General features: G+C 43.5%; 1 protein-coding gene across 12 annotated transcripts in view; it reads left to right on the top strand.

Annotated features, from left to right (window-relative positions):
- NDST2 (N-deacetylase and N-sulfotransferase 2) overlaps nucleotides 1–27,753 on the top strand; it is a 178,273-nt gene that overhangs the window by 135,463 nt on the left and 15,057 nt on the right. For all 12 annotated transcript variants that reach the window (XM_084841425.1, XM_084841413.1, XM_084841419.1 and 9 more), the window contains 10 exons: nucleotides 8,441–8,528; nucleotides 9,091–9,245; nucleotides 9,825–10,010; nucleotides 12,267–12,395; nucleotides 20,752–20,934; nucleotides 23,582–23,678; nucleotides 24,365–24,488; nucleotides 25,394–25,568; nucleotides 25,750–25,920; nucleotides 27,474–27,583. In XM_084841425.1, the coding sequence (XP_084697551.1) occupies nucleotides 8,441–8,528; nucleotides 9,091–9,245; nucleotides 9,825–10,010; nucleotides 12,267–12,395; nucleotides 20,752–20,934; nucleotides 23,582–23,678; nucleotides 24,365–24,488; nucleotides 25,394–25,568; nucleotides 25,750–25,920; nucleotides 27,474–27,583 (1,418 nt within the window). The remainder of the gene's footprint in view (nucleotides 1–8,440; nucleotides 8,529–9,090; nucleotides 9,246–9,824; nucleotides 10,011–12,266; nucleotides 12,396–20,751; nucleotides 20,935–23,581; nucleotides 23,679–24,364; nucleotides 24,489–25,393; nucleotides 25,569–25,749; nucleotides 25,921–27,473; nucleotides 27,584–27,753) is intronic.

Genomic DNA, 27,753 nt, shown 5'->3' with positions numbered 1-27,753 from the left:
AAGACTTCTGGGATCACAATCATTCTATTTTTCTCTACTATGACAAGCTGATCTGTCATGTAGTAGGGAAGCTTCAAGACTGAGCCATACTTCCCACCAAGGCTCTGGATTGGCCAATGTAAAGGTACCCTTGTTGGTTGTTCGGGTAGGGTGGGGACTTTGTAGTCAATAGGCATTTGCCTATGTATCTGGAGTTCTCATGGGGGAAATCCCTTTAATCAGCAGAGGATGCATGTAGGTAATTAAATAATAACCTCAAATGATCATGGGGGCTATCTTATTCCTGGCAGCCTTCAGTACTCTTGCTGTCTTTCTCATAACAACATTGATGCTTTAGCCAAGGTGCCAGGGTGATGCCAATCAAAAACATAGAATGCAAAATACATGTGTACATACAGCAACCTGAGCTTTTCCGTAACAGTGCTTACTGATAGAGACAAGATATTTTTCCCAATTTAGATCCCATCTAAATGCAATTTGTAACGTTTTAAAAGTTAGTACTGACAGAGTAAGCAAAGCTAATCACAACACAGAGCTAATCACAATATCCAATTATGTTTGGAAAAATATTTCCAAACATAATTGGATATTGTAGACACCTTTTTCCCACACCTGTTAAAAATACATTTTGAGAGGACTCTAGTAAACAAAGTACATCCTCCTACCTCAGCAAAGATTTTTGCTTTGGGTCTAGAACAATGAGAAATTCTTCAAAGGCTCTTTCAGGAATTGTTGTATGTTTCACCCAGAAATATTTGAATAGAGGGTTTTTCTAGCTCTTTTCAAGCCACCATCTTAGGTTAGAATTGCACAATAATTAACTATGTCTGCATATGCACAGAAAGATAGGCTCCTGGTTTATCATGAATCAGCTATGTGCTAGACTTCTGGTTAACTCCTCCCTGCTAGTGTAACTGCTAATCTAACCAGAAACTGAAAGTTTAACGTGTTGTCCAAACCACGTTCCTGGCTTGTCACTGCAAACCAGAATCACAAACCAAAGTTTGTTTTGGGTTTACGAATCCTGGCCTGTTTTCAAGGAGGAGCAAAGCGGGAATGAACAGGAACAAACACGCAGCTTATTCTCCATAAGCCAAGTTTTTCTAGAATCCTGGCTTATCATTCTGTGAGAAAGTGACCTATATCTGAAATTAGCTTTTCTCATGCATGTTCCTCAAGGGAAGCTCCACATACTATTTTGCATTATCAAAGTTTATGGTATTTTTAAAGAAGGTATGATCATGGTGATTAATCTAGGTCAGGGATAGGTAACCCTCCAAATGTTTTAGACCACAGCTCCCATAATCATGGGCCATGCTGGCTGGGGCTGATGGGAGTTATAGTCCAAAACATCTGGAGGGCACCAGGTTGCCTACCCCTGAGACTCATGGGGTGACTGCAATGCTAAAATTCTACTCTGAGCTCTTTGGAGGAGAAAATGGATGAAATAAACTTGTCATCTTGGTAAACTGGCCTTAATATTGACCAGCTCAGGGATGGCAGTAGAAATAGCTTGCAGTCTCTTAGTTCATTGTGTACCTCTGCGTGAAATTGTGGCCTCTCTTAAGTGACATCTTGGGCTTGGAAGGGACAAATGTATGATGCAACAGCAATCCTATGGCTGATAGTCAGTGGCTAGATGGCCATAGGATATGTGGTTTTCCGGGAACCGACCTCAGAGCCTGCACTCCAAGGTTGGTTCCTGGAGAATTGACCTCCCCCCCCCCCCCTTCTGCTCTGCCTCGTAATCCCACTTGGTTGCTTAATCACGCTTAAGGAATTGGGCTTTAAAGTGTGCCATTACAATTGAGGGGGGATCTCTGTAAGTTCTGATGTGGGCATTCAAAGGCAAGCCTCATCGATCACCATGGGAGTTACTTCTGAGGAGGCACTAATGGGTTTCTTGTGGGAAAGAGATGGAAACCAGCCCCCATTTTAACTCATAGGATCTCTATATGGAAGCTGTGAAGGAGTTACGTCCTAAGGCAATGGAGCGGAGCCTCGAGATCATGCTTAATCACATTTAAGGAGTTGAGTGCTTTGATATGTGCCATGTCGGTTGAGGGGCTTCTCTGTTATTTCTGTTATTGAGAGGGCAAGCCTCATTCAGCACAATGGGAGAAAACACCCCTTGACTGGGGTCATGGGCTGTGTTCTAGTGCTTATTTTCAATGATGTTTTAAAAGTTGGTCCCTCGGAATCCTGCTCCAAAATGGCAATGAAACTTCCGGAAAACAGGGAGGGAAAGGGTTGGGTCACTGAGGTCAGAGCGACACACCCACAAAGGCCGGGCTACACACCCCATCGCAGGCCTATGATACTGAACCCAGTGTGGTTGTGGAAAGAAGTCAGTAATAAAGCCAAAGTAAGCTGGAAAAGTTGGACTATATAACCAGTCTCAGAAGAAGCAGGTTTTCTGCGTTAAAATGCAGGGCTGGTGCTGAATGGCCACGACGTCATGGAAACACAGAGACCTCACTGCGTAGCCGGGTTGGAGTAAATCGCTGCTGGAAACACAGCCCAGGTTTTACTATATCTACTGTATTGGGTAGAGGGAATCAATTAGGTGTCTCTTTAACCCAGAGAGTAAAAGGGGTTGAAGCTTGGTGTGTCAATGAGGACAACTGACCCAGTGGAGGCAGACATCCTGAGGGGTTTTCTTGTCAGTTTCAGCAGGTGGAAACTGGAGAAGGTAGAACCCAGGGCCATAACCCTGTGAATGGAGCATCCCATTCAATTGTTTGAGAATTAACAGTCATGCAAAATCATTGCATTACACTGTCTAACTTAATTATTAGTTGTTACTCCACCCACTACAAGAGCTTTCTGTGAGCAATGAAGCAGTCCCACTCTGCTGCTTGAACATTGTGTGTCTTTGCCTTAGCAGCATGAAGGAGCAGTATATTTGCAGATGGTCCATCTGGTCTCTCTGCAGTGGTGTTAGCATTTATTCCAAGCCTGTTGTTGTAGGTTACCTCTTTCTCCTTGATGGAGTTGGTGGTTTATCCCATTTTTAAAGCTATTAAAATGTAAATAACTACTTAGGACTTGACCATCTGTGTACCAAATAATACTTGATTTCACCTGCATACAAGGTGAGTTCATAAGAACAGGACTGAAAGGAATTTGCATCGATGACTTACAGTAGAGGTTTGATTTGGGGGTTCTGTGTAGGATATCCTCCAGTGTAAGATGATTTGAGCCATACTTTGCTTGCAGCTAGCCTGCAGCTGATTGATTCTTATTTTTTTGCCCCAGCTTACATCTGGAAACATACACACAGTTATTAATGCCAGAGTCTCCAAGCTTCTACCTGTAAAAATACTGGAAATGTGACGGGCGATTGCCTCCTTCAAACATCATGTTCAGTCAGGAGTGTCCTAGGAGGCAGACAGAAATTAAGAGGGAAGCCCTTCTGGTTGGGCTGTGTTGCCCTGAATCTGGATCAGTTGTTCAACGTGGGAAAAGTTGTTGGAGGCTGCTAAGAGCAAGATTAGATTAAATTTGTGCCAACCAGTCATATCTACCCATTTTTTTTCATTCGAAAACATGTCTTTTATGTGATCCATGTGGAAATTGATGTCAGGAATGACTTTCCTATGGACATCTATTACAGGGAAAGGGCTATAATATAAGGAACGTGGGAAGCCGCCTTATACTGAGTCAGGCCATCGCTCCGTCTAGCCCAGTGTTGTTGACACTGCCTGGCAGCAGCTCTCCAGGGCTTCAGGCAGGAGTTTTTCCTGCCCTACCTGGAGATATTGGGGATTGGATCTGGGACCTTCTGTATACAAAGCATGTGCTCTACCTCTGAGCTATGGCCCCAAGACGATAGACAAAGGGGGTATGGGAGTTCCTGATACTGTGTCTTTTTATCAGGTGGTAAAATGCTTCACTGAACGGTTTCTTTCTTCTAAATTCATTCTAACTTTAATATGGCACCGGTAGAGATCTTGGTCAACAAATATGAGTAAAATTCTCCCAGTCTATTCCCTTGTAGATATGTGGTATAAAATTAAACCAGTCCTATGTCCTGGATTATTACCATTTACGTTTGGCTTTTTATAATGAATAATTGACATATGCATCACATGTAACATAGACTAGAAAACATTGTAAATGGCCACAGCATTCTAACATATGAAGTGGTAAGGGCTATGGAAAGTATAAGACCTCCCAGTTTCCAGTATTTCCAAGCAAGACATACTGCATTGTCCTTATACAGGAAATATAAACCATCTGTACCTAAATATACCAAATGCCTGAGTAGAGGGAGCGCTCCAGCCCTGCCCCTTTCCATATTTGCTGATCTCAACTCGTGGAGGGTGACAGTCTGGAGGCTTTCCACATGAGCCAGAATTCTGATTTTCCACCATTCTGGCTCACTCACATGAAGAGTATCCAGGGATACAGGAGGCTCTCTCCTTCAGACTGTCACCCTCCATTAGTACCGGGCAACAAATGCAGTGACAGAGGGGGGTGGGCCTAGCGAGCTCCCTCTTCTCATGCATTTGTTCTCTTCAAGTACAAAACGCCTGAATAGGGTTATAGTGGACTGAAGAGGAAAAATGACTGTAACGTATTGATTGGCACTAACAAAACCAGGCCTCATAAGCCACATTTATGCTTTATTGTTAGATTTGGAAGAGAGAGAGAGGGTGATCTTCTCTGAAAAAGCAGACAAAGGATTTGGGACAAGAGGCTGAATGAAGGAATGGATTTGGGTGTGGAGGAATATACTGACTAAATTAGTATCAGCTAATATGAAAAGGGGAAAAATAAGATTCAATATCAGTGGAATCCAACTCCTTATCAATTAAGTTGGATTTTTATTGGGTCCGTGACTCTTATTGGCAACGTGGAGCCAGTCATGTGGATTTCCTGCATATTGGAGGGGCATACTGTTCTGAAGCTGAAGAACAAAATGTCTGTCTATTATCCTAAAATAGTATTGTGCTGTCTTAGGCTCCAATCCTATACCCACTTACCTGGGAGTAACCCCCATTGAATTCAAGACTGATTTCGTGGTAGACATGCTTAGGACTGAGTTGTTAAAGACTTGGCCTTCACCAACCTGGTGCCCTCTGGATGTTTTGGACTTCAACTCCCATCAACCCTAGCCAGCATGGCTAATAATAAGGGATGCTGGGAGTTGTAGTAAAAGTATCTGGAGGGTACCAGGTTGGGGAAAGCTGTTGTAAACTAGCAGCTGTCAAATATGGAACATTGCAATTTTTTTCAAAACTGACATGCTATAAAATATCAGTTAATAGGCAACAAATACCTTTATTGAAAGATAGACTTTATTTGCAGTGTTCTGGAATAGCAAATATCAAGACAATATTTGATCAGAACCAATCAGGTTTTAGGCCTGGTTATGGGATGGACACAGCCTCGGTCGCCCTGGTTGATGACTTACACTGGGGAATGAATGGGAGGAGTGCAACCCTGTTGGTTCTTATGGACCTCTCAGCGCCTTTCGATACCATTGACCAAGGTATCTTTCTGGATCGTTTATCTGGATTGGGCTTGGAAGGCACAGTTTTAAAGTGGTTTCAATCCTTTCTGGAGGAGCAGTCTCAGAAGGTGGTGCTTGGGGACTTCTGTTCCACCCCATGGCCATTAGCCTGTGGGGTGCCACAAGGCTCTATCTTGTCCCCCATGCTTTTTAACATCTACATGAAACTGCTGGGGGAAGTCATCAGGAGGTTTGGGCTGAAATGTCATCAGTATGCAGATGATACTCAGCTCTACCTCTCATTTCCATCTGCACATCCCAGGGAGGCTGTGGAACTCCCGAACCAGTGTCTGGAGGCTGTTTTGGGATGGATGAGGTGAACAAGCTGAAACTTAATCCAGACAAGATGGAGGTCCTGTGGGTTGGGAAACCACCTACTATGGATGGAGGTTTACAACTGGTCTTAGATGGGGTTGCACTCCCCCGAAAGACCCTGTGCACAGTCTGGGAGTCCTCCTGGCCTCTGAGCTAACTGGGGAAGCTCAGGTGGCTGTGGTGTCCAGGAGTGCTTTTTACTAGCTTAGGCTAGTATTCCAGCTACGGCCCCATCTGGAGAGGACGGACCTTGCCTCAGTTATCCACGCACTACTGACGTCCAGTTTGGGCTACTTTAATGCGCTATACATGAGGCTGTCTTTGAAGACGGTTCAGAAACTCCAGCTTGTGCAGAATGCAACTGCCCGAGTATTGGTAGGGGCGAGGCGATTCGATCATAGAATCATAGAATAGTAGGGTTGGAAGGGGCCTATAAGACTATCGAGTGCAACCCCCTGCTCAATGCAGGAATCTAAGTCAAAGCATCCCTGACAGATGGCTGTACAGTATGGGCATCACATAATGCCTATACTGACCCAATTGCACTGGTGTTTCTGAACACAATTCAGAGTGCTGGTTTTGACCTTTAAAGCCTTAAATGGTTTGGGACCAAGTTACTTGAAGGACCGCCTCCACCCATATCAACCTGCCCCCGCACTTTAAGTTCAGAAAGAGGCCCTTCTCATTTGCCCACCTGTGAGAGCGGTCAGGTGGGTGATCACACATGAGAGGGCCTTCTCTGCAGTGGCCCCACACCTTTAGAACAAGCTGCCATCGGAGGTCCGCCATGCTCCGTCATTGCAGGCTTTTAAGAAGGCCTTGAAAACATATTATTTTACCTTGGACTTCTCTTTATATGACTGCTATTGTTGCTGTTATTGCTGTTATCATTGTTGCTAGTTTTATTGTTTTCATTGTTTTTATGTTTTTATCACTTTTAATATTTTAACTGTTTTTATGTATTTTTTGCTGTAAGCCACCTTGGAAGGGTTTCTGCCCTGAAAGGTGGCCAAGAAATATTTTAAATACATGCATGCATGCATGCATGCATACATACATACATAAAATGCCTGCTCTCAGGTCACTCTGGAGGAGCTCAAAAACTTATAGAATAAAGGGTTCCAACTCACCTGTAATGAAATCAATTAACTAAATTGGCCTGATCAACCTTTTGAATGAGCGGGCTGCACAGTTCCTTCAAAATGGTACACATAATACAAATACAGTGCCAACGTGTTATTGAAAAAATAATTCTGTCCAAACCTACTGATCTGAAAGTTGATTCCCCTGATATCTTAGATATTCATACAACTTAATATCATATAATATAACAAATTAAATTACCCTCTCTGACAATGCATTTATTGGTTAATAAACCATAGTACATAAATATAAAATATAATTGTAATATTCAAATACATTTAACATAACCGTAGCAAATAATTAATACATCACAAACTGAAGACTCTAATTTCCTGGAGCCAAAGATAGAGCTAATTTGATAAACAGGAATTGCTGATTATACCACTGCCATCCAGTCTTCATTTAGATACCTTGTCAATGTACTTAATGTGTGTATCTAATACACCTCCCTTTTTAAAGTCTATAGTACAGCTCCTTACGTTAAGCTTGTACCGTGTCTAGACACCAGAACGTCAGTTCTTTTTCATCATGTCTAAACTCTTGAAAATGCTTAACCATAAGGTCTGCCCAGTTGTTATCCAGCTTTTTTGTGTCTCAGCTGCTCTTGTAGTCTTTCCAATGTGCAACAAATGACATGGCACAGCATATATCACGTTTGTTGTATTGCAGGTGAAAAAATCTTTACTGTAGTACTGCATATTATTAATAGGGTTAATAAAGGTTAAAACGTACACTGCAGCTTTTAATCTTTTTCCCCTCCAGTGTGCTAAGGAGACATTTTGATTTCTCGCTCAATGTGTTTATGTACCAACATGTTTTAAATTTGCTGATGTTTGTAAGAAGGCATAGGACCATTCTTACATCTAGGAATGTCTTCCAAGAAGAACCAAAATCGTCTCTATCTGACGTGTGTGCATGCGTGTGTGTGTATGTACATATAAAATTATTAATGGTGCTATCATTTTATCAGCTTCCCAACTTCCCCCTTTGGGCTTTAAAAGGGCTGTTCTCGCCATACTTTTTGCTTTATTTAATGCCAACTTTAACATTTTTTTAGGATATTTTCTCTTTTGTAGCTTTTGCAATAGCATGTTACCCTGTTCTTTAAAAAAAATCTAACATTTTGCTACAATTTCTTTGTCACAACATTTGCGAATGTGGAAGATTCCTCTTTAGATATATAGAATGGTAATTTTCATACTGCAACAATGAATTCACATCTATTGGTTTTCTGTAAACATCAATATGTAAATCTCCATTAATATTCCTAATTTCAATATCCACAAAATGTATGCCCTTTCTGTTATATGTAAGGTCACATTCGATACTATTATGTGCGTTTCCAGCATCATTCCAAATCATAAAGATGAGATCTTAATACCTCTTGGATGTGACCCTCTTGTAGAAAATCTTAACTGAGAATCTGATGGAGTGTCTGTCTCTCCCTCTCCCCTCCTCTAACAGGCTCTGCTGAACACTCAGAACAAATTGAGGACTTTAGTCCCTAATTTCACTTTCAATCTGGGATTCTCTGGGAAATTCTATCACACTGGTAAGGCCTCTTTGTTCTTTACCCCTGTATTGTAGATTCCTTCCAGCCAAACCAAACAAGATTCCGTTAGTAATTAGTTAGTAACAGTTAGTAATTACATGAATGGCTTTTAAAAGGTAAACAGTAGTTGTGTTGGGAAGGGAGAAATCTGGTTTGGGACGCTGGCATGAGGGATAAGGGGGGATTAACTCTTTGTTTCCCACTACCATTCTTTATCATGGACAGATCCCTACCTGATAAAGTTTAGGCCTACTGGGACTCTACCTCTACCAAGGAGGGCTACTGTTTGAGTGGTCTGGCCACTGATGGATCCAAATGGTTTTTTGGCAGTTCTTGGATGTTGACAGTATAGTGAAATAAATGGGAGCTTTTCTTCCTGTAAAAATAGCAGGCAAAGCCCCCCCCCCCCCCGGATTGGGCCTGCAGTTGGGGGGAAAGGGTTTAGGCCCCCCAATCTGGATCGGGGCCTCTGTGTCTAGCTTGGCCTTTGGTGTCTTTGTTGCCTGACGATTAAATACTCATTGCTTCTGTCTCGCCCCTTTTCTTCCCATGTTCCTCCTAGGTACCGATGAGGAGGATGAAGGGGATGACATGCTGCTGAAGCACAGGAAGGAGTTCTGGTGGTTCCCCCACATGTGGAGTCACATGCAGCCACATCTCTTTCACAATGTGACTGTGCTGGCTGAGCAGATGAAACTCAATAAGCAGTTTGCTTTGGTAAGGGGGGCAATTTACTGAGAATGGTCCAGGTTATATCAGGCTTGACACTTGGCCACTGCTGAATCCAAAGGCCATCTTAATGATCTTGTGCCAGACAAGATTTTGAAATGTTTCCCTGCCTACTCATCTGGAGATTATTTTTACTTTCCACAGACAACCAGCTATTTGCAAACATAGCCTAACTGCACTATGCTATGAATCGCAGTCAGTCCCTCCTATTTACACTCACACTCACTCTTTGTGTTTAGATTTCTGTCTTGCCCTGTGGACAGTTGCCCTATGGATCATAACCCACCCTTCTTTCATTCAGCGGACTGTGGAGGCTGGTGGCTCCAATTTCATTTGGGCTGTGATTCCATTCCGGTTTTCAGTCAGAGTCAGGCCAGACTGCTGAAGGAGCTATACAAGGAGCTGAGCCCTATCCCCAAAATGGGTTCAGCACCTTGGATAGCTCCTTTAGAGTTCTGGCTGAGACCCAGAATGGATTCATAGTCCTGCTGAAATCGGAGCCACCAGCCTCCGCTGGCTAGTAATGAAGTGAATACAGAACTCTTAACCCTTGTGTTCTGCTTCTAGGAACATGGGATCCCTACAGACTTGGGCTATGCAGTAGCTCCCCACCACTCAGGAGTTTATCCTATCCACACACAGCTCTATGAGGCGTGGAAAGCTGTCTGGGGCATTCAGGTGACCAGCACAGAGGAATATCCCCACCTTCGGCCTGCCCGGTACCGCCGAGGGTTCATCCATAATGGGATCATGGTGAGACAATGAAGCCCCTATTGATTATCTGGAGGAGATATGTGACCACCAGCTCTTGAGTACTCCGCCCATTGTTTTGAGCACTCCTGAAGCTCTCAAAGACTTTTGCTTGGGCGAAAGTCAGTTCTCTGTAGAAATCACTCAGACTATTTTGTGGGTTTTGAGACAGAAAAATTTCTAACACAGCCAGCCATAAAATTTGACTTCAGTACGGTTGGGGGGGAGGGCAGGGGGCAGCAGATGGTTCCCTCTTTTGGCTTTATCCTATATACTAAGACCTGGTTCACACATCATGCTAAGCCATGGTGGGTTGTCATCATAGGTGACTGCAAGGTGGCTTAGCATGATGTCTGAACCTGGTGTGGCGTTTCTGTCCTGGATTATGTTTTGCAGACAAGCCACCCTGAGAATCCATGGCTTGTAGAAGGGTTGTTTAGGGTGGCTTGTTTTCAGGGTGGCTTGTCGTGATGTCCGAACCCAGCAGAGTTGCTTCAGCATGAGTTGTTTAAACGGCAAGAGAGCTGCCTAGTCAGAGTGACGAAAAACCCTCTGGCTTCTCCTCACATTTTTGCTAATGCTACTGCCATCTACCCTTATCTTCTGCTGTCAGTGCTATCAGTGTCCACCCCTTCACTGATACTGCATTGACACCTGGTAATGCCTCTATTGCATTGGCAGTCTTTGGGGGGGGGGGGTCCTTAAAAATTTCCCAGATGGGTTCATGATCCCCTCCCTTTGGTCCTGTGCAAGTGCGCACATTTGCAGGACTGCAGCAAGGCATATTTTCCTATTTTATTCATATGCTTCATTGATTGTTAAATTGATAAAGCAGAAATAAGGTCCACACATTGCCATTGTAATTACACCCGCAGGAAAATCTCCTGTCTCATTCAGCCACCCCTTTCAGAGATCTCTGTCAAGGGAAGTGCCGAAGTGGAGGATGAATTTGACAGCTGGCATTTCAACACGTTATGAGAGGTGGAATTTGACAAGTGGCATTTCTAGATGTGCAGAGGGCATATCGATGTGCTTGGGTACTGTGTTAGCCGCTGTTGTACTGATACAACTTAAGAATGAAAACTGTGGTCCTGCAAATGTGTGCACTTATGCAGGAGCAAAGGATTTAAAACATACAAAAAACAATCCCATTTGCACAAATTTGAAGGACTGAATAATAAAAAATAAAAATACCGATCCCATTTGTACAAATTTGAAGGGACAGAAAAAAAAGATTGCCAATTTTAAAATTGCTCAGAAAAGGGGTAGTGATCAGAGGGGCAGAGGAGTTTCCCTCTGGAGGGAAAACAAGGCTCTGAGATTTTGTGCTTTGCAAATTGTAGATTTAACTAGTATGTAGCGATTAGGATGTGGGGAGCTCTCAGCCGTTGAGAATACAGGGATCCAAGAGGGGTTGTGCCACAAAGGCAGCTGGGATATGTGCCAGGAGTGGGTGGGAAGACTGAGCTGGAAAGAAGCCGTGCCAGGTCTCAACAGCCCTGATCGGCTGTCGGGAGTACTGTGGGTTGTTCAGCAAACAAACAACCCATGGTGGCTTAATCTCAGGGTAGTTGAGTGTGATGTGTGAACTTGCCCTAAAAGTTCAACTCATTCTCCAAGGTCCAGTCCTTAGGTACCCAAAATAGCATCATCCATGCACATGAAGGGAGGTATCAGCAGGCTTGGTGTGCAGAAGTCCCAAAAAGCATTAAGGGGAAAATCCCTAAGCTTGTTGGGTGGGGGGAAACAACCCCAAAACAGCCCAATGTGCTCAGTAGCCACAGAATGTGGAGTGTGTTGGGAGAAAAAAACAGGGAATGGGAATGAAACAGAGAAACCTGGAAGAGGGCATGGCTGGCTGATGGTTTAGTGTGGAGCATTCAACAGGAACACTCCACAATAAAGCATTTTGTTGCAGGTCCCATTTGTTCTATGTGTGAATAGTTGTTATTTCTGAATAAATAAAAATGAGCATATTTTGATAAGGGACCACTTCCATTCTATCCTCCTCCTTCCCATGAGTATGAGCTTGAGGAGACAATCCTTGGCCAAAGTATTGTCAGCCCCCACCCACACGGGTGCAGCTTTCAGAGCAGGATAGTAATGTTAGATGATGTCAGAGGCATCCAAGTAGAATTAGATGCCTTATTCTGAGCTCTGCCTTGCACTTTGTCTCTTCCCACTATTGTCTTCCTGTTAAGATTCCCAGCTGGAACCTGCAGCCATCTCTAACCTTTCTTCTCCCTTTGGCTTACCCAGGTGTTGCCTCGACAGACTTGCGGTCTTTTTACTCACACCATCTTCTATAATGAGTATCCTGGTGGCTCCAAGGAGTTAGATAAAAGCATTCGTGGTGGTGAACTCTTCCTGACAGTGCTCCTAAACCCTGTAAGTGCTGCAGTGTTGGGTCCCCACACCCCACTGTGCTTTCCTGTGTGCTTTATGTTTCGAAGGGTTGAGCAAAAGTAGTTCTGCATGGCACCAGCTTTCCCTGCTCCCAGTTCCCCCTTCTCTTTCAGGATCTCCTGAATCTGTGTGAGGTGCCCCATGTGGTGAACTACTGAACTTCAGGTGGAAGCCTCTCAGTGAAGTACCTTTGGGCCCTGACCTGATTCCAACCACTCAGGCTAAGCATTAGATCCTTCAGGACAAGAAACTACTTTAAAGGGCTTCCTGTTACAGCTGAGCCTTGTGAAAAACATCAAGGTCTTCCTGAATTCTAGTGTGTTCTTGCATCTTTGGTTTTATTAATTCATTTGTTAGTTCATTCATGCAGTTTATAACCCGCCTATATACAAGTACTCTAGACGGAGTCAAAATTAAAAATAATTTAACAAAAAATCCAACAATAAAAACAGCACAGCATAAAAACAGCATACAAAAGTCAGCAAAAGGAAAGAGAGTTCTAAAAAGGGGACACCTGCTGGAATAACAGAGACTTTAATTCCCGCTTAAAAACCTTCAAAGAGGTCAGCAGGCACATTTCAATGGGCAGGTTATTCCCCAACTGAGGGGCAGCAAAGGAAAAGGTCCTCTTGTGTGTGGCTGCCAGTCTCACATTAGGCAGCCGCAGCAGAGAGCCCTCAGAGGACCTTAGGTGGCGGACTGGGACGTAGGGGAGGAGGGGCTCCCTAAGGTACCTTGGACCTAGACCATGTAAGGCCTTAAAGGTAAGAATCAGCACTTTATATTTTGCTCGGAAACAAATTGGCAGCCAGTGTAAAGATTTTGAAACCAGTGTAATATGGTCTCCATGGGGTGTCCCAGAGACCAACCTGGCTGCCATATTTTGTACCAGTTGAAGTTTCCGAACTAGATATACAGGCAGCCCCAAGTTACCAGCACATGCACCACCATTATCAAGACCACATGTTCCAGGAATGGGCATAGCTGGCGTATCAGCCAAAGTTGATAACAGGCACTTCTTACTGTTGCCTCCACCTGGGGTGCCAGAAACAAGGTTGGGTCAAGAAGTACCTCCAAGCTATGAACTTGCTCCTTCAGGGAGAGTGCAACCCCATCCAGAACTGGTTGACATAACTCAATACCTGAATTAGGACCGTTCACGATGAGCATCCTTGTCTTGCCTGGATTCAACTTCAGCTTGTTCTCACTCATCCAGCCCATTACTGATTTCAGGCAGTCATTCAGAGGAGTCATACCTTCTTTGGATAAAATATTAAGGAGAAATAGAAATATGTTATCAGCATACTGATAACACCCAGCCCCAAATCTCCTGATGATCTCTCCCAGTGGTTTCATGTAAATATTAAACAGCATTGGGGATAGGCATTTTGTTAAAGTGCCCTTCCAAAACTGCTGCTGCATCAGCTGCATCCTTGATCGTGTTAAAGCTGATCTGAGGCGAGGATTAGAAATTAGAGACAGATAATTTTCACATCCAAATTTAATCTTGGTCTTTGAAAGCCAGGGTGTCGTCACACTGGTTTCCGTACAAAAAGGGAAGTGGGAGCACTCCTTGGTACACCAAAAATTGTCCTTAGCAATTTATTGTGAAACGACGTGATACCATGGGATTTTTGAACCCCATAGCTCTTCTCCATGCACAAACTGGGGAATAAGTTTTGATTTCAGCAAGGGGAGAATTGGGTAGATTTGATAACCTCCCCTTGTGCACCAAAACTTTAGTAATCTATTTAATTGCTGCTTCGTCTTTAATTTCAAAGACGTGAAATGGGCGCCCTAACCTCCTGAAGGTGAACAAAGAACGCCCAAAGAATGATATGAGGACACTTGCTCAACAGGGTGGGAATTTATTCCCCAGTTATGTATTGGAGATCTATGACCAAAGACCATAACTTTAGTTTTCTCATAAGTAATAGATAATAGAATTTTCTGGGAATATTCAGCCAATGCTGAAAGTAATCTACACAGACCAATCTGAGTATATGAGATAAGAATCAGATCACCAGTACAGAGGAGAAAGGACAGCTTCCTTTCACCTACTTTTACTGGAAAAAAGAATCACCACTCAAGTCAAGAGCTACATCATTTAGAAATAAACTAAATAAAAGGGGAGCCAGGGCGCATCCCTGTTCAACACCTTGAGATACCGCGATGTTATCTGACGTGTGTCCAGCAGGGGAAAATCTCACCTGGATGTTCAAATTTTGATGTAACAATTGTAATAAAATCAAGAGGTGTTGATCCATGTTTAACTCTACCAGTTTTGCCCATAACCTTTTCCTACTGATAGAGTAAAAGCTGCTTGGAAATCAACAAATGCGTCATACAGTTTTGACTTTTCTTGAGTTACGTACTTATTAACCAAGTGGTCTAATACAAAACAATGGTCCACTGTTGAGTAACCAGCTCGGAAACCAGCTTATTCTTCTATAAGATTGTATTCATAGTAAACCAATCCTCCAGTTTGTTCAGCAGATGTCTCACATATAGATTGGCTGCAATATCAATGTGACCAATTGGCCTGTAGCTTGACGGGAGGTTACAATCCCCTTTTTTTAAAGATTGGAATTACTGTAGAAGCATTCCAACCCTTTGGGAGGTCGCCAGTTAGATTAATACAGCTGAACAATTTGGCCAAAACAGGCAGCCACCATTTGATGTTATATTTGAATACTTCTGCTGGAACATAGTCATCGCCTGGTGCTTTTTAAACTGGCAATATGTTAATTAATAACTCTATCTCTTTATAAGAATACAGGGTGCCATGGAACTCTGGTGCCAAGAGTGGAGCTCAAAGGCAGATGTAATTGCAGGGTATGGGCATTAAATAAGACATTAAAAATTTCTCCCAGCCTGTCTTTAATATTTGAGGGTTTACAATAAATGTATTGCTATTTAAGCCATGAAATGGCTTTACTATCATCCAAAAGGTTACCGTGTCTTTCGTCTTCATGGCTGTGTCCAGACTATGCCAGAGATGTCTTTGGAATATCATTTTCTTTTTTCTAATTAACTCCCTATATTATTTTTTCATATTTACAAGTATCTCTATTGTTTCGGGAGAATAGTCAGAGTTCATTTTCCTAGCATATCTTCTTAGTACTGATCGAGCCTTTCTGCAGTCCGAATCAAACCAACTTTTTTGAGATTGAATAGGGAGCACTCTCTGATTGCCTCTGGTCAGATAAGGCTTTAGATCTCTCATTATGTGCTGATACAGATGTAATATGTTTGCTGAATTAACATCTAGTTGCAATATGTTATCATGAAAGGATAACATCTGCTCTGATAAAAGGGTGAAATTGATTATATCCATAATAATAATATTCCATTTGACTCCTTTGACCAGCTAGTTCAGCTCCGATCTGGTACTCTTCATGTGAAAAAATCAGAACTTTCATCCTCTCTTTAAAAAACCCCCTCAAACTTCAGGGGCTGATTATCACAGGGGCCTGTGGAAATAACCACAAAATTGATAAAAGTTCCTAATCTTGTTCATGGGAACACACATAATCAATTGTACTTTGTCCTCTCATCAATAAATAAGTGAAGTTCCCTGGAGTATCTTTAGTATAGGACCCATTTAAAATTGAATAGTTCCTTTTAAACAGAAACGCCAAAAAATTATAACCCGCTAGGTTTATCGTCTTATCTCTCAGGATCTGTGGGAAGACAGTTAATAATTCATCTTCCTCAGTATTTAGATGACCCGCTAACTTGTTCTTTTTTCCACCAATTCTGGCATTAAAATCATAGAATCATAGAATAATAGGGTTGGAAGGGTCCTACAAGGCCATCGAGTATAACCCCTTGCTCCATGCAGAAATCCAAGTCAGAGCATCCCCGACAGATGGCTGTCCAGTCTCATCTTGAATGCTTCCAGGGTGGGAGAGCCCACCACCTCCCTAGGTCATTGGTTCCATTGTCGTATTGCTCTAACAGTCAGGAAGTCTTTCCTGATGTTCAGCCGGAATCTGGCTTCCTGTCACTTGAGCCCATTATTCCATGTCCTGCACTCTGGGATGATCGAGAAGAGATCCTGGCCTTCCTCTCTGTGACAACTTTTCAAGTACATGAGAAGTGCTATCCTATCTCCCCTCAGTCTTCTCTTCTCAAGGCTAAACATGCCCAGTTCTTTCAGTCTCTCTTCATAGGGCTTTGTTTCCAGTCCCCTGATCATCTTTGTTGTCCTCCTCTGAACTGTCTCCAGCTTGTCTGCATTCTTCTTAAAGTGTGGTGCCCAGAACTGGACACAGTACTCCAGATAAGGCCTAACCAGTGCTGAGTAGAGGGGGACTAGTACTTCCCAGGATTTGGAAGCTATGCTTCTATGAATGCAGCCCATAGTAGCACTTGCCTTTTTTGCAGCCACATCGCATTGTTGGCTCCTGTTCAGCTTGTGATCTACCACAATTCCATGATCCTTCTCACTTGTAGTGTTGTTGAGCCAAGTATCTCCCATCTTGTAACTGTGCATTTGCTGTCCCGGCCAATTTTGTGTCATCTGCAAATTTGATCAGCATTCCCTGCACCTCCTCTTCCAAGTCATTCATAAAAATGTTGAAGAGCACTGGGCCCAGGACTGAGCCCTGTGGTACCCCGCTCGTTATCCTTCCCCATTTGGAGAAGATCCCATCAATAAGCACTCTTGGAGTCCGATTCTGTAGCCAACTGTGGATCCATCGGATCGTTGTTTCATCCAGCTCACTTTGAACTAGTTTGCTCATCAGGAGATCATGGGGCACTTTGTCGAAAGCTTTGCTGCAGTCGAGGTATATTATGTCCCTAGCATTCCCACAGTCCACAAGCGAGGTGACCTGATCAGAAAATGAGATCAGATTTGTCTGGCAGGATTTGCTCTTGACAAATCCATGTTGGCGTTGAGTAATCACTGCATTGTTTTCAAGGTGCTTACAGATGGATTGCTTCATAATCTGCTCCAGAATGTTCCCAGGGATTGATGTCAGACTGACTGGTCTGTAGTTCCCAAGTTCCTCCTTTTTGCCCTTTTTGAAGATGGGAACAACATTAGCCCTCCTCCAGTCATCTGGCACTTCACCAGTCCTCCATGATTTCTCTAAGAGAATAGACAGTGGTTCTGAGAGTTCTTCTGCCAGTTCCTTTATTACTCTAGGGTGCAGTTCATGTGGCCTTGGAGATTTGAACTCATTCAAAGTAATTAGGTGTTCCTAATTACTAAATCTCCCGCTACTATAATAAGTGGGAAATCATTTTCTAAATAATTAAGGGCCGACTCCAGTTCAGTCCATAGCGTGCTGGGGGAGGGTCTCGTACTATAAGGGGAATGTGTATATGAATTATAATTAGCGAAAAATTATTTTCTGACTACAACCTTACTATTAATAGAGATGGAGCTACTTCCACCTTAATCTGTTCGGTATCAAGCTTCCATTTTTGATTTAATAAAATGGTGACACCACCAGCTGGGTGGCCCCTAGAGGAGGGCTTTTTTGCAGGGAAGATCCAAGTTGTATAACCTTCCAGGTAGATCTTGTTTATTTCTGAGTCGGTTATCCACGTCTCCTGTATACAGATAGTCTCATACTCCTGAAATAATTTTTATAATTCTCTATCATGTTTATTGGGTTTTCCAGCCTGCAATATTCCACACTAAATAAGAAAGACCCTTCTGTTTCATCAGATCTTGATTAGCTGAGGTTTGTCAGTTGCTAAGTGTGGGATCCCTTAGTTTTTTAGGTTTCAATGATGGAATAGGAGGGTTAACGCAGGATAAACTGGGGATCTGTTTATCCCCATCTTGTGGGGTGCAAGATCTTTTATCTTCACCTTTGCTTGGATGGAGTAGTTCAATCTTATCAAAAGAATGGTGTGGCCTGATCACATTGGATAAGTGGGCCTCATTTGTTCCCAACTCTTCCTCATCCAGGTATCTCATTTCCTGCCGTCCACACTCCCTATAGTTGGAGTGGGACTTGGCTACACTGCTTCCCTGTTGAACTTCCTCAGATATTCTACACTCATTAAAAGAAGAATGAACCTCCATTCCCACCTGTACCAGCCTGAGAGGTTAGGGTTCAATTCTTTTTCAGGCTATGCCTTTTGTAAGCAGGTACTAAAGCCCTTGACTGGAGGCTGCGTTTTGCTAGGTTGCATGAGCCTCCCTCTGTCTTAGAGTATGAATATATTTGAGTATGGAGATTATCTCCCCTAACATTTAAATCCTACATGGAGTTGATTAAGTTTGGAGGATTTGCTGAGGGACCATAGAATAATAGAATAGTAGGGTTGGAAGGGGCCTATAAGACTATCGAATCCAACCCTCTGCCTAAGCCAATCAAAACAGGCCTTATCTCTGGCTGAAGTATAATTGTAAAAAAGATATTCAACCTTTATTATGTCCTCAGTTGTTAAGGTAATAGATGTTAAGGATAAAATAAATTTCATAAGGTGTAATTTACGGTCTACTTGAGGCCTATTGGGTTTGGATAATTAATAAATACCAGGTTGTATTGCATTCTCTGCAATTGCCAAGGTTTGTTAGTCGGGGGAGGATCTTGTACAGTATCCTGTTTGGTACTTTCAATGGAGACCGGGGTTACCTTGGCTGTAAGGTCAGCTATGATCCATGGGTGCTGGTTCACATCTATCATGTTTGTATTTAGTTGAGATATAGTAACTGTTGGGTTTGGCGATTTACGTCCTTCCATCTCTAGTATCTTGTTCTGGACCCTACACTTAAATAATTCCTCCTGTTTTTCCTTCTCATCTAATAGTTTGTATAGCCCCTTCAAGTTAAATGGTGATGTTTTCTTTAGATGAGCTGAACTTTTAATATGTTTACTTTTCTTTTTATATCTTTCTTCAATTGTTTTACATTTCATACCCCTTTTACCATTTATACTTTTTCCTTTCTTGGTTTTAGGTAGTGCCTGAGGAGGGGGTCTTCAGTGACTTTATCTGGCAGGACAGGTTGAATCTTTGACCTGATCTCATTTGTGGAAGGGACATCAGGACGGGAGTTGTTTTTCGCTTTACCATTATATTACATAGCATAATGTCTGTTAATGTTGTTAATAGCTCCTTACACTCTGCCAGAAAATTTCTTATCGAGACTATGTCCTCTGACCAAAGAGTATATAGTCGTATATCAGCTGATGCTGATTACTGAGAATATTTATTGTACGGGGGGAGCAATATACGTCTTTGTTCTCTTTGTTTGGAGGTATCTTATAATGTAAGGGAGATAATGGGGGTAGATTTTTGCTCACGGACTTCTCCAAGATTTTTGGAGCGGAGCTAGGTAATTCATTATTTTTTTCTGTATGGAGAGATAGCTTTCACTGGCATGCAATTAATGGAGAGCTTGAACTGGGTTTGTCTGGTCTCAGAAGCTAAGCAGGGTCAGCCTTGGTTAGTACTTGGATGGGAGACCACATGGGAATCAGTCTTCCTGCATTGAGCAAGGGGTTGGACTCAGTGGTCTTGTAGGCCCTTTCCAACCCTGTGATTCTATAAAACCTCCTGGGGCTATTGATCTACAGCCTTCTGAATGGGTGGCCTGGAGCTAGAGCCTTAGGCCACATGAACCATATGCTTAATTGAGCCAAGAACCAAGGGTGATACAGACAGTGGTCTCAGGCCTTAATAAGGATTTTCCCTCAGTGTGGGCATCTTTGGGGGCACCTAAGGACTTCCTGGTAGCCAGCATCCACCACAGCTAAGTCCCTATCTTTATGGAGATACAGGATTAAAGTCATGCCCTCTTGACAGGTTTCTTTGAATTTAGCAGTCACCTGATTTGTCCATTATGGGAGTTCACTGAACCATTCATTGTCCCTGGGAAAGGGACTTTACATGTTGTATATGGAAAGACCTATGCAGGATTTCAGAGGAAAGCAAGAGCCCATGTCTAAGTGCTACTACTTGATATTGCTGCCCAGCTGACTGGAGCTGTCTTTCAAGTTAGTAACTTATTTTGAAATGCTTTAATCCACATGGATAGAATGCAGCATTGTTCTGTTGTGGCTCTTACTATGTTTGGGTATTTTTTATGGAAAGGCAGGATATAAATGTAACAAATAATAAACTAGAGAACTGAAATGACAGGTGAGTATCCAAAGGACCTGGACAGTGTTGGCTTTGGAGCTGTGGATTTGGAGTAATAGATTCTTCTCATTCTTCTCCCAAGACAGGCTACTCTGATAGTGTATGAGATGCATGTTGGCCAGTGCAGCATAAACAGCCTCTGCTGAACAGAATAGAAAGCAGAGAGAAACACCCAAGTGGCATTAGTCTGTTGGTACTAACAAATGCCCCTATTTCCTTCCTTGTTTAGATCAGTATCTTCATGACACACTTGTCTAATTATGGGAATGACCGGCTGGGGCTCTACACTTTTGAAAGCCTTGTCAAATTTGTGCAGTGCTGGACCAACCTCCGCCTTCAGACGCTGCCTCCCATCCAGCTGGCCAAAAAGTATTTTGAAATATTTTCACAGGAGAAGAACCCTCTATGGCAGGTGAGAAGGCAAGGTCTGGGCTCTCCCCGATGACATCCAAGAGAATTTCGCATTGACCAGCCTCCAGCTGAAGACTTTGCTCTAAGCTTCATATAAAAAATAAAGACTTCTGAGCAGAGTGAACTTTAATTGGTACAGAACAGAGGAATCTGCGTTTCTCCTGTTGGGTCTAGAAATCTGCAGGCTGGAAGAACCTGGCTTGCTTGCACAGAATCCGATTCATTTTTCAAAATTTCAGGCTAAAGTTTTAATACTTTCTTGCCCTCACTGTTATGGTGACAATTTTAAACATACAGGGCAACAAGTCTCAGAAGGCCTCTCTGAGGCCTAGAGTTCTCTACTCATAGCTCCGATGTTCTCTTTCTCTCTCCCCTGGCATGCTTCCTACAGATTTTTAAGTTTCATCCACTCTTGCTTTTCTGATACTTCCCCCTTCCCCGCTGTTATACGTGAAATTATACTGACATTTTCCCCCAAATCTTCTAACAACCTCACCCAGTGGTGTCATGCAGATGTTTAAAAACATGGGAGACCAGATGGTCCTCTGCCGTGCCCCACACAACAATTTCCAGGGGGCAGTGCCCCCTAGTGCCTGCTGCCCAGATAGGAACAGAACTGTTCAAAGGGGTGATCCCCAAACTAGAAAACCATCTGGAAAGGATACCATGCCTGATGGTATTGAAAGCCAGTGCGAGCAGTGGGCTCAAGCCTGTGGGAAGTGATGCTGAGCCATTGTGTCACACACACACACACCCCCGGCCAATTCTCTTTCCACAGTTCAACCAGGGCTTTGACAGGAAGGACTTTTATGACAGCTTAAAACTCTGCCAGGGTATTCTGGAGACCAATAGGATAGAGAAGAGACATCCATATTGTTCTCCCACTCCTGCAGGGGACTGTCACAGTACTTTGCATCACATCACCCCCATCTCATCCGGAACAGTACGCTAAAGCCGGCCTGTGTCCTGCTTCATGTGCCAGTGCAGCTTGTCACGGCAGCCACGAGCAGACTCTGAAAGAGGGGCATTGGTGGGGATGTTAGCTTCCTCAGCGCCAGGAACTTTGACGTTAACATCACAATCAAGGACACCATAGCAAGTTCAGTCAGGGAGTCCACCTGGGGTGGGCAGTATATCAGCAGAACTAGGTTCTGTTTTGTCTCTAGAGCCTAATTCCAAATACATGCAGCCAAGCAGTTCTCTGGGTAGAACAGCTAGTAAGGGAAGTGGAATGTTTGAAAATCACAGCACATCTGTCACCCTGGATGTAAGCTGATGCTGTGCTAAGAACCCAGCTGGAGCAAGTCTGAATGAAAATGTTCATCTGCCTCATCTGGCCAGGACTCTATAACTCAAGCCAGGTTGGCTCCCTGGAAGGTAACAGTCTCATTATCTGCATGAAATTTCAACCTTAGCAAGCTTGGAGGACACCCAGGAGCCACATGATTAGGAGGACTGGAAATGGGGGGAGATCTCAGCTTTCTAATCTGGCCAGTCCTTGTCCCAGCAGTGTATCATCCCTTTCCTCTTATGCATGTATATTGGGACAGCCAGGCAGCCAGACACATACTGAAGCAAGGTAGACAAATAGAACAAGCCCTCTTTTCTCCCTTTACCCCACTGTTACACAGTCAGAGGACAAAGGCAAATCACATTTGATTCGGTTTTTAAGCAGAGGTTGGGCTGCCACCTGTTCAGGGATGCTGCAGTTGTAAAATTCCTGCATTGAGCAGGGGTTTGTCTAGATGACTTCTAAAATTACATGATTTCTGATAGTGGGGGGAAAGAGGATGAAGGGGGAAATAAGCAACAAAACCTTAATGTAAGTTCTTCTTGTGTCATTCTGTCACCCTCCTGTCTTCCTAGGGATGACAATAAATGACACTGCATGTTGGCTGATGGCTCAAGGGGAGTTGCTTCCACTCCTAACAGCAGGCACAAGGTTTCTTAACTTGTGTCATTTGAAACTGGTGCTGAAAGCATTCATTCTCTGCAGTTGTACTGGCCTGGTGCGTCTTGGCTGCTCCTGCTCTGAGCTTGTGGAACAATATTCTCTTTACAATGAACTTCCCACTAACTGGGCCCTTGTGAGTTGGTCCAGCATAAATGGCATTTGCCATATATTAGAAAGCTGGCCGGTCTTTCTCCTTGACTATTTGATGTCACAGAATTTTAGGCTTTTCATCATGGAGAATGCAACCAATTAAGCCTTGCTACAAGAATTGTCTAAACTAGATACATTTGATACTGCATGGTATCTCTAAGGCTTTCGATAAAGGGCTATTCTCAGTCAACACTGCCACCCTCCAAATATGGGTCTAGCTGTTTTATTAACATGTTGAGTTTGTGCAATCTGTGTGTTTTTAATTGTATAAAAATGTTTTAAAAATTCTGTTTTGATACATTTACAATTCTAACCAATACAAATCAACATTTTTAAAAAAGGAAGAGGCTGTAGTTAAGCGGCTCCAGGGTGCTCCACAACAAATGCCAGTACTGGCGGTCTGGAAGAGAGCATTTGTTCACATGCTGTAGCCCCAGAGAGGTGTGCTTGGGGTAACATGAATGTCATTCTGTGTTCTCGTATCCTGCATTTGATGCAATGTATTCCCCACATGAGCTCATGCTTCATTTATTACTTGATATAGAACCCTTGTGATGACAAGCGGCATAAAGACATCTGGTCCAAAGAGAAGACATGTGACCGGCTTCCCAAGTTCCTCATTGTTGGTCCTCAAAAAACTGGTAACATTTTCCATTAACCACCAATGATATTTTTCACACATCTGTTTATATATTGGACTGTGGATCTCCATTTTGGGCTTTTGTTCTCGGTTTGTTAGCATAGCATCCCTTTAAGCTTGGTGGGACTTTAACTTAATTCTTTGGGGAAGGGAGAGTTGGGGGGGAGGCAATTCCCAGTTGTGAATCACCAAAATCAGATGCACATTATTATGGATTTCCCTGGCATGTTGGTTCCATCTAATTAATAATTGTTTCTAGACCTGTCAAGCTGAGATCATATGTACAACACAAACTAGCACACTTGCAGATTAGTATGGGTAGGGAAGGTATAGTGATGCCCCCTAAAGGCTTGATTTTGTGTTCTGGATTTAAATGATCTCAGTGACCTATGTCACTACAACTATGTTTCAAATCTTTTTGCCTTTATCGTTTGTATTGTGATTTGATTCTGGAAGAAGCCTTCTCCCATCTACTCCAGAGAGAATTGCCGGAGTGGCTGATGTAGCAGTAGACTTTGGTCTCCTCCCCAGGTTGACCATAATGGAAAGGAGAGAACTTTGGCTCAGACCCAGAGCAAACAGTTGTGTGTGTCAAGAAATGTTGTTGGGAGCACCCTGGCCTTATTTGTTCAGAAAGCAATCCCAGTGTCCTCCTTTATGAACTCTGTTTTCACTTCTTTGTTGCAGGCACCACAGCTGTGCATTTCTTCCTGTCCATGCACCCAGCTGTTACAAGTAACTTCCCAAGCCCATCCACCTATGAAGAGATCCAGTTCTTTAATGGACCCAACTATCACAAAGGAATTGATTGGTAAGTGCAGGGAATCCTGTGCTCCCTGACTTATGGTCTGTTCTGCCCCACCCCATGAGCAGCTTTCATCAGGCTTCTGATTCTGCCTGGTTAGACCTTCTGAACTTCATCATAAAGTTTTAAGTGACATGCCAAACCATGCTTCTTTTGGGAAGCGATTCAGTCAACCTGGTTGCCATTAGCCTGATTCTGCTTGGCCATGTATGTCAACTTGCACTAGTTTTAGAGATCCATCTGCTGTGCAATTAGCCTTTTTAAGAGATTGAAAGGAAAAGCTTTTACTTAAAATGGTATGCTAACATTTGTGAATAGCAGCTTTTGTATGGCAGCACAATTAAATTGATGTGTAATATCTTATATTGTAAGCTACCTTGGGATGACTATAGTCTTGGAAAGTGGTGAAGAAATGCATTACATTAAAAAAATAGCTGTCAGTTTCAGCTTCCTGTGTGCAGCAAAGGAAGCAATGCTTGGCTGGCTATGCCTCCCCATGAGACAAACTCTTACTTTAGCCCCAGCTGAGCCCACCATTGATTCAGATCTTGATAGTTCTACTGGACCTAACAAGCATACAGAACGCTACATGAGGGAGGCCAGAGGGGAACATCTTCCCGTTTGGCTCCCGCCAGCATGACGCAAGTGTCTTACCTGTGTCACATTAGAGCCATATGCCCAGGCAACCATGCCAATCCCTGCTGCTGCACTGGGACTGTAACTGAGAATATTAGTGGTGCTGGCAGAATTCTGTATTGGCCTTCAGTGTCTCCCATCCACTCTTAAATCTGCCATTGCCTTCAAGTTCTCTGTGGCAGAGCAAGATGCCAGGGGCTACTAGCCTCTGCTAGATTCTGGCTGAGCCATCACGCGTGCCCTCTCAGGCTTTCTTGGCTTTCTTTACTTTGCAGGTACATGGAGTTCTTCCCCATCCCCTCTAATGCCAGCACAGACTTCATGTTTGAGAAAAGTGCTAATTATTTTGACACAGAAGTGGTACCAAAGCGAACTGCAGCTCTCCTTCCACGGGCCAAAATCATTGCCATCCTGAGCAACCCAGCTGACCGAGCCTACTCCTGGTATCAGGTAACTCTTTTAACAATGGCTGGCGCTGTGGCAAGTGCATATTCAGAACTAAACTGGGGGAACTGTGGGGAAATGTGTTGTGTTACAAGTTTGCTGTCTTGTGAGCTGGGAAGAGCTCCTAATTCACTGTGGGCTCCTAATTCACTGTTCTCCCTCTATCCTCCTTGGGATGTACTTGCAGCACCAGCGTGCTCATAATGACCCCGTGGCACTCAACTATACGTTCTACCAGATAATTTCTGCTGGGCCCCAAGCCCCTCAAGAGCTGCACAGCCTGCAGAGCCGCTGTCTGAACCCTGGATTGTATTCCACACATCTGGAGAGATGGTTGATGTATTTTCCCTCTGGACAGGTACAGCAGCCTTGTTTGTAATTGAAGGGGAAGCAGGTGCGGGAGGGCACTATTGTCTTACACGGGTGGTGCCTTGAAGTTGCTTTTACTGTGTGTGTGTGTGTGTGCGTGTAGAGAGAGAACACACACACACACACACACACACACACACATTTCTGTCATACTTCATGTGTATGTTATTAACTGTCACCTGCTCAGCAAGTAAACCAGGAGATGGTAGTTGAGTTGGTCTCTACTAGAACTAGAGGATAATAATTATTGCGCTAACCCAGTTATTTAAAACTTGCAAACTTTCCAACCTTACTAGGTTGTTCTCCAGGCACTCAAATACAGAGTAAAAGGAAACTAGACTAACTTCTTGAGTCTTTGGCTTCTGTTTATCAGTTACTTGGTGACAGGAAAAACTATGAATTAATTGTCATGGTCCCAGGAAATCTATGGTAAAGAAACGCCAGTCATTCATACCACTCCCTCCAGGAGAAAATGAGCAGAAAATGTTATTGTGGACTGCTGCTTATACTGCATTTACAAGACAAAGAATTTGTTGTGTCTGTCTATTGCTTTATATCAGGGATAGGCAACGTTTTTGAACTCATAGGGACATTTGACTTTTTGAAAAAGTGTGCTGGGCACCCCCACAAATTGCTGTGGGGTGCCCCCCTTTTCTGTGTGTAGATGTATGTCTTTGAGAGCTTTGTGTATGCAGGGGAGGGGCTCTTGCTCGCTGACTGCTTTTCTCTCTTATTGCTTTCCTGTCTTTCTGTTTCTTGCCCTGGCTTCTGTCATTTCTCCCCCTGCCCCACTCCCCAATGCTTGGTTTTCTCTCTCCCCACCTCCTAGATACTGGCTTTTCCCTTTGCCCCACCCGCATCCCAATGCTAGCTTTTCTCTCATGGCTCCCGTGGATTCTGGCTTTTCTCCCCTTCTCTCTCTTTTCCTTAGGCTTCTATGCTTTTTCTCCCTCCTTTGCCTTGGCTTCTATTTCAGCTTTTTTTCTCTCCCCATCTGACTTCCTCATGTTCCTTCCTCAAGCCCCAAGCACCTTCCCCACTACTCCATCCAGTTTGTAGATCACCACACCACTTTCCCACTGCCACCTTTCCTCTGTGAGCCTAGCGTGGGTGGGTGGGTGTGACTGTTGCTTCTCTACTAAGCCAGAAGCTTCCATCAGAGAAAAGGAAGTGGATGCCACCACATGAAAAAGGGATGCCATGGAAAGGAAAGGTTCTTTGGGGAATGAGCAGATGGAAAGGAGGGGGAGCAGTAGGAGTAGTGATAGTGAGTGGAGGCAGATGCAAGGGACCTTGGTGGGCACAATAGGGGGTCTTGGCAGGTGTCGGTGTTCCTGCGGGTACTGCATTGCCAAACCCTGATCTATATCATGTTGCTTTCCCACTCAGCAAGTGATTGGTGTGAAGTACAACATTCAAAAATATAGCACCAAATCTCTGTTTTGCACGTTTGAATCTAAGTTGCCTTATATTTGAGGAGGGTCATGACAATTTCCTCTACTAATTTTCTCTAAAAACTTTGTTCTTTCTCTTTCCTTTCAGGTTCTGATTGTGGATGGACAGGAACTCCGACACAGTCCCACTTCCATCATGGAGAACATCCAAAGGTTTCTGGGGGTTACACCACTGTTCAACTATACCCAAGCACTCAAGTAAGGGTTGTCTGTATGCCTGTCAAGGCTGATACTCTTTAGTAGATGCTTCCCTACTTGGAGCCCAGATTTATGGCCTGGTTCAGACATAATGTTCCTAGTCCAAGAAATCATAGTTTGTTTGAGTGGAAACAAGTGCAACTGCTTCCTTGCCCAGCTTCAGAGAAGAA

This window comes from Heloderma suspectum, chromosome 3, assembly GCF_057233095.1.
Source record: "Heloderma suspectum isolate Gila_16-S chromosome 3, 16-S_ref, whole genome shotgun sequence".
Taxonomy (NCBI): domain Eukaryota; kingdom Metazoa; phylum Chordata; class Lepidosauria; order Squamata; family Helodermatidae; genus Heloderma; species Heloderma suspectum.
Note: the sequence above shows the minus strand (reverse complement) of the source record. Positions and strands in the feature narration are given on the sequence as shown.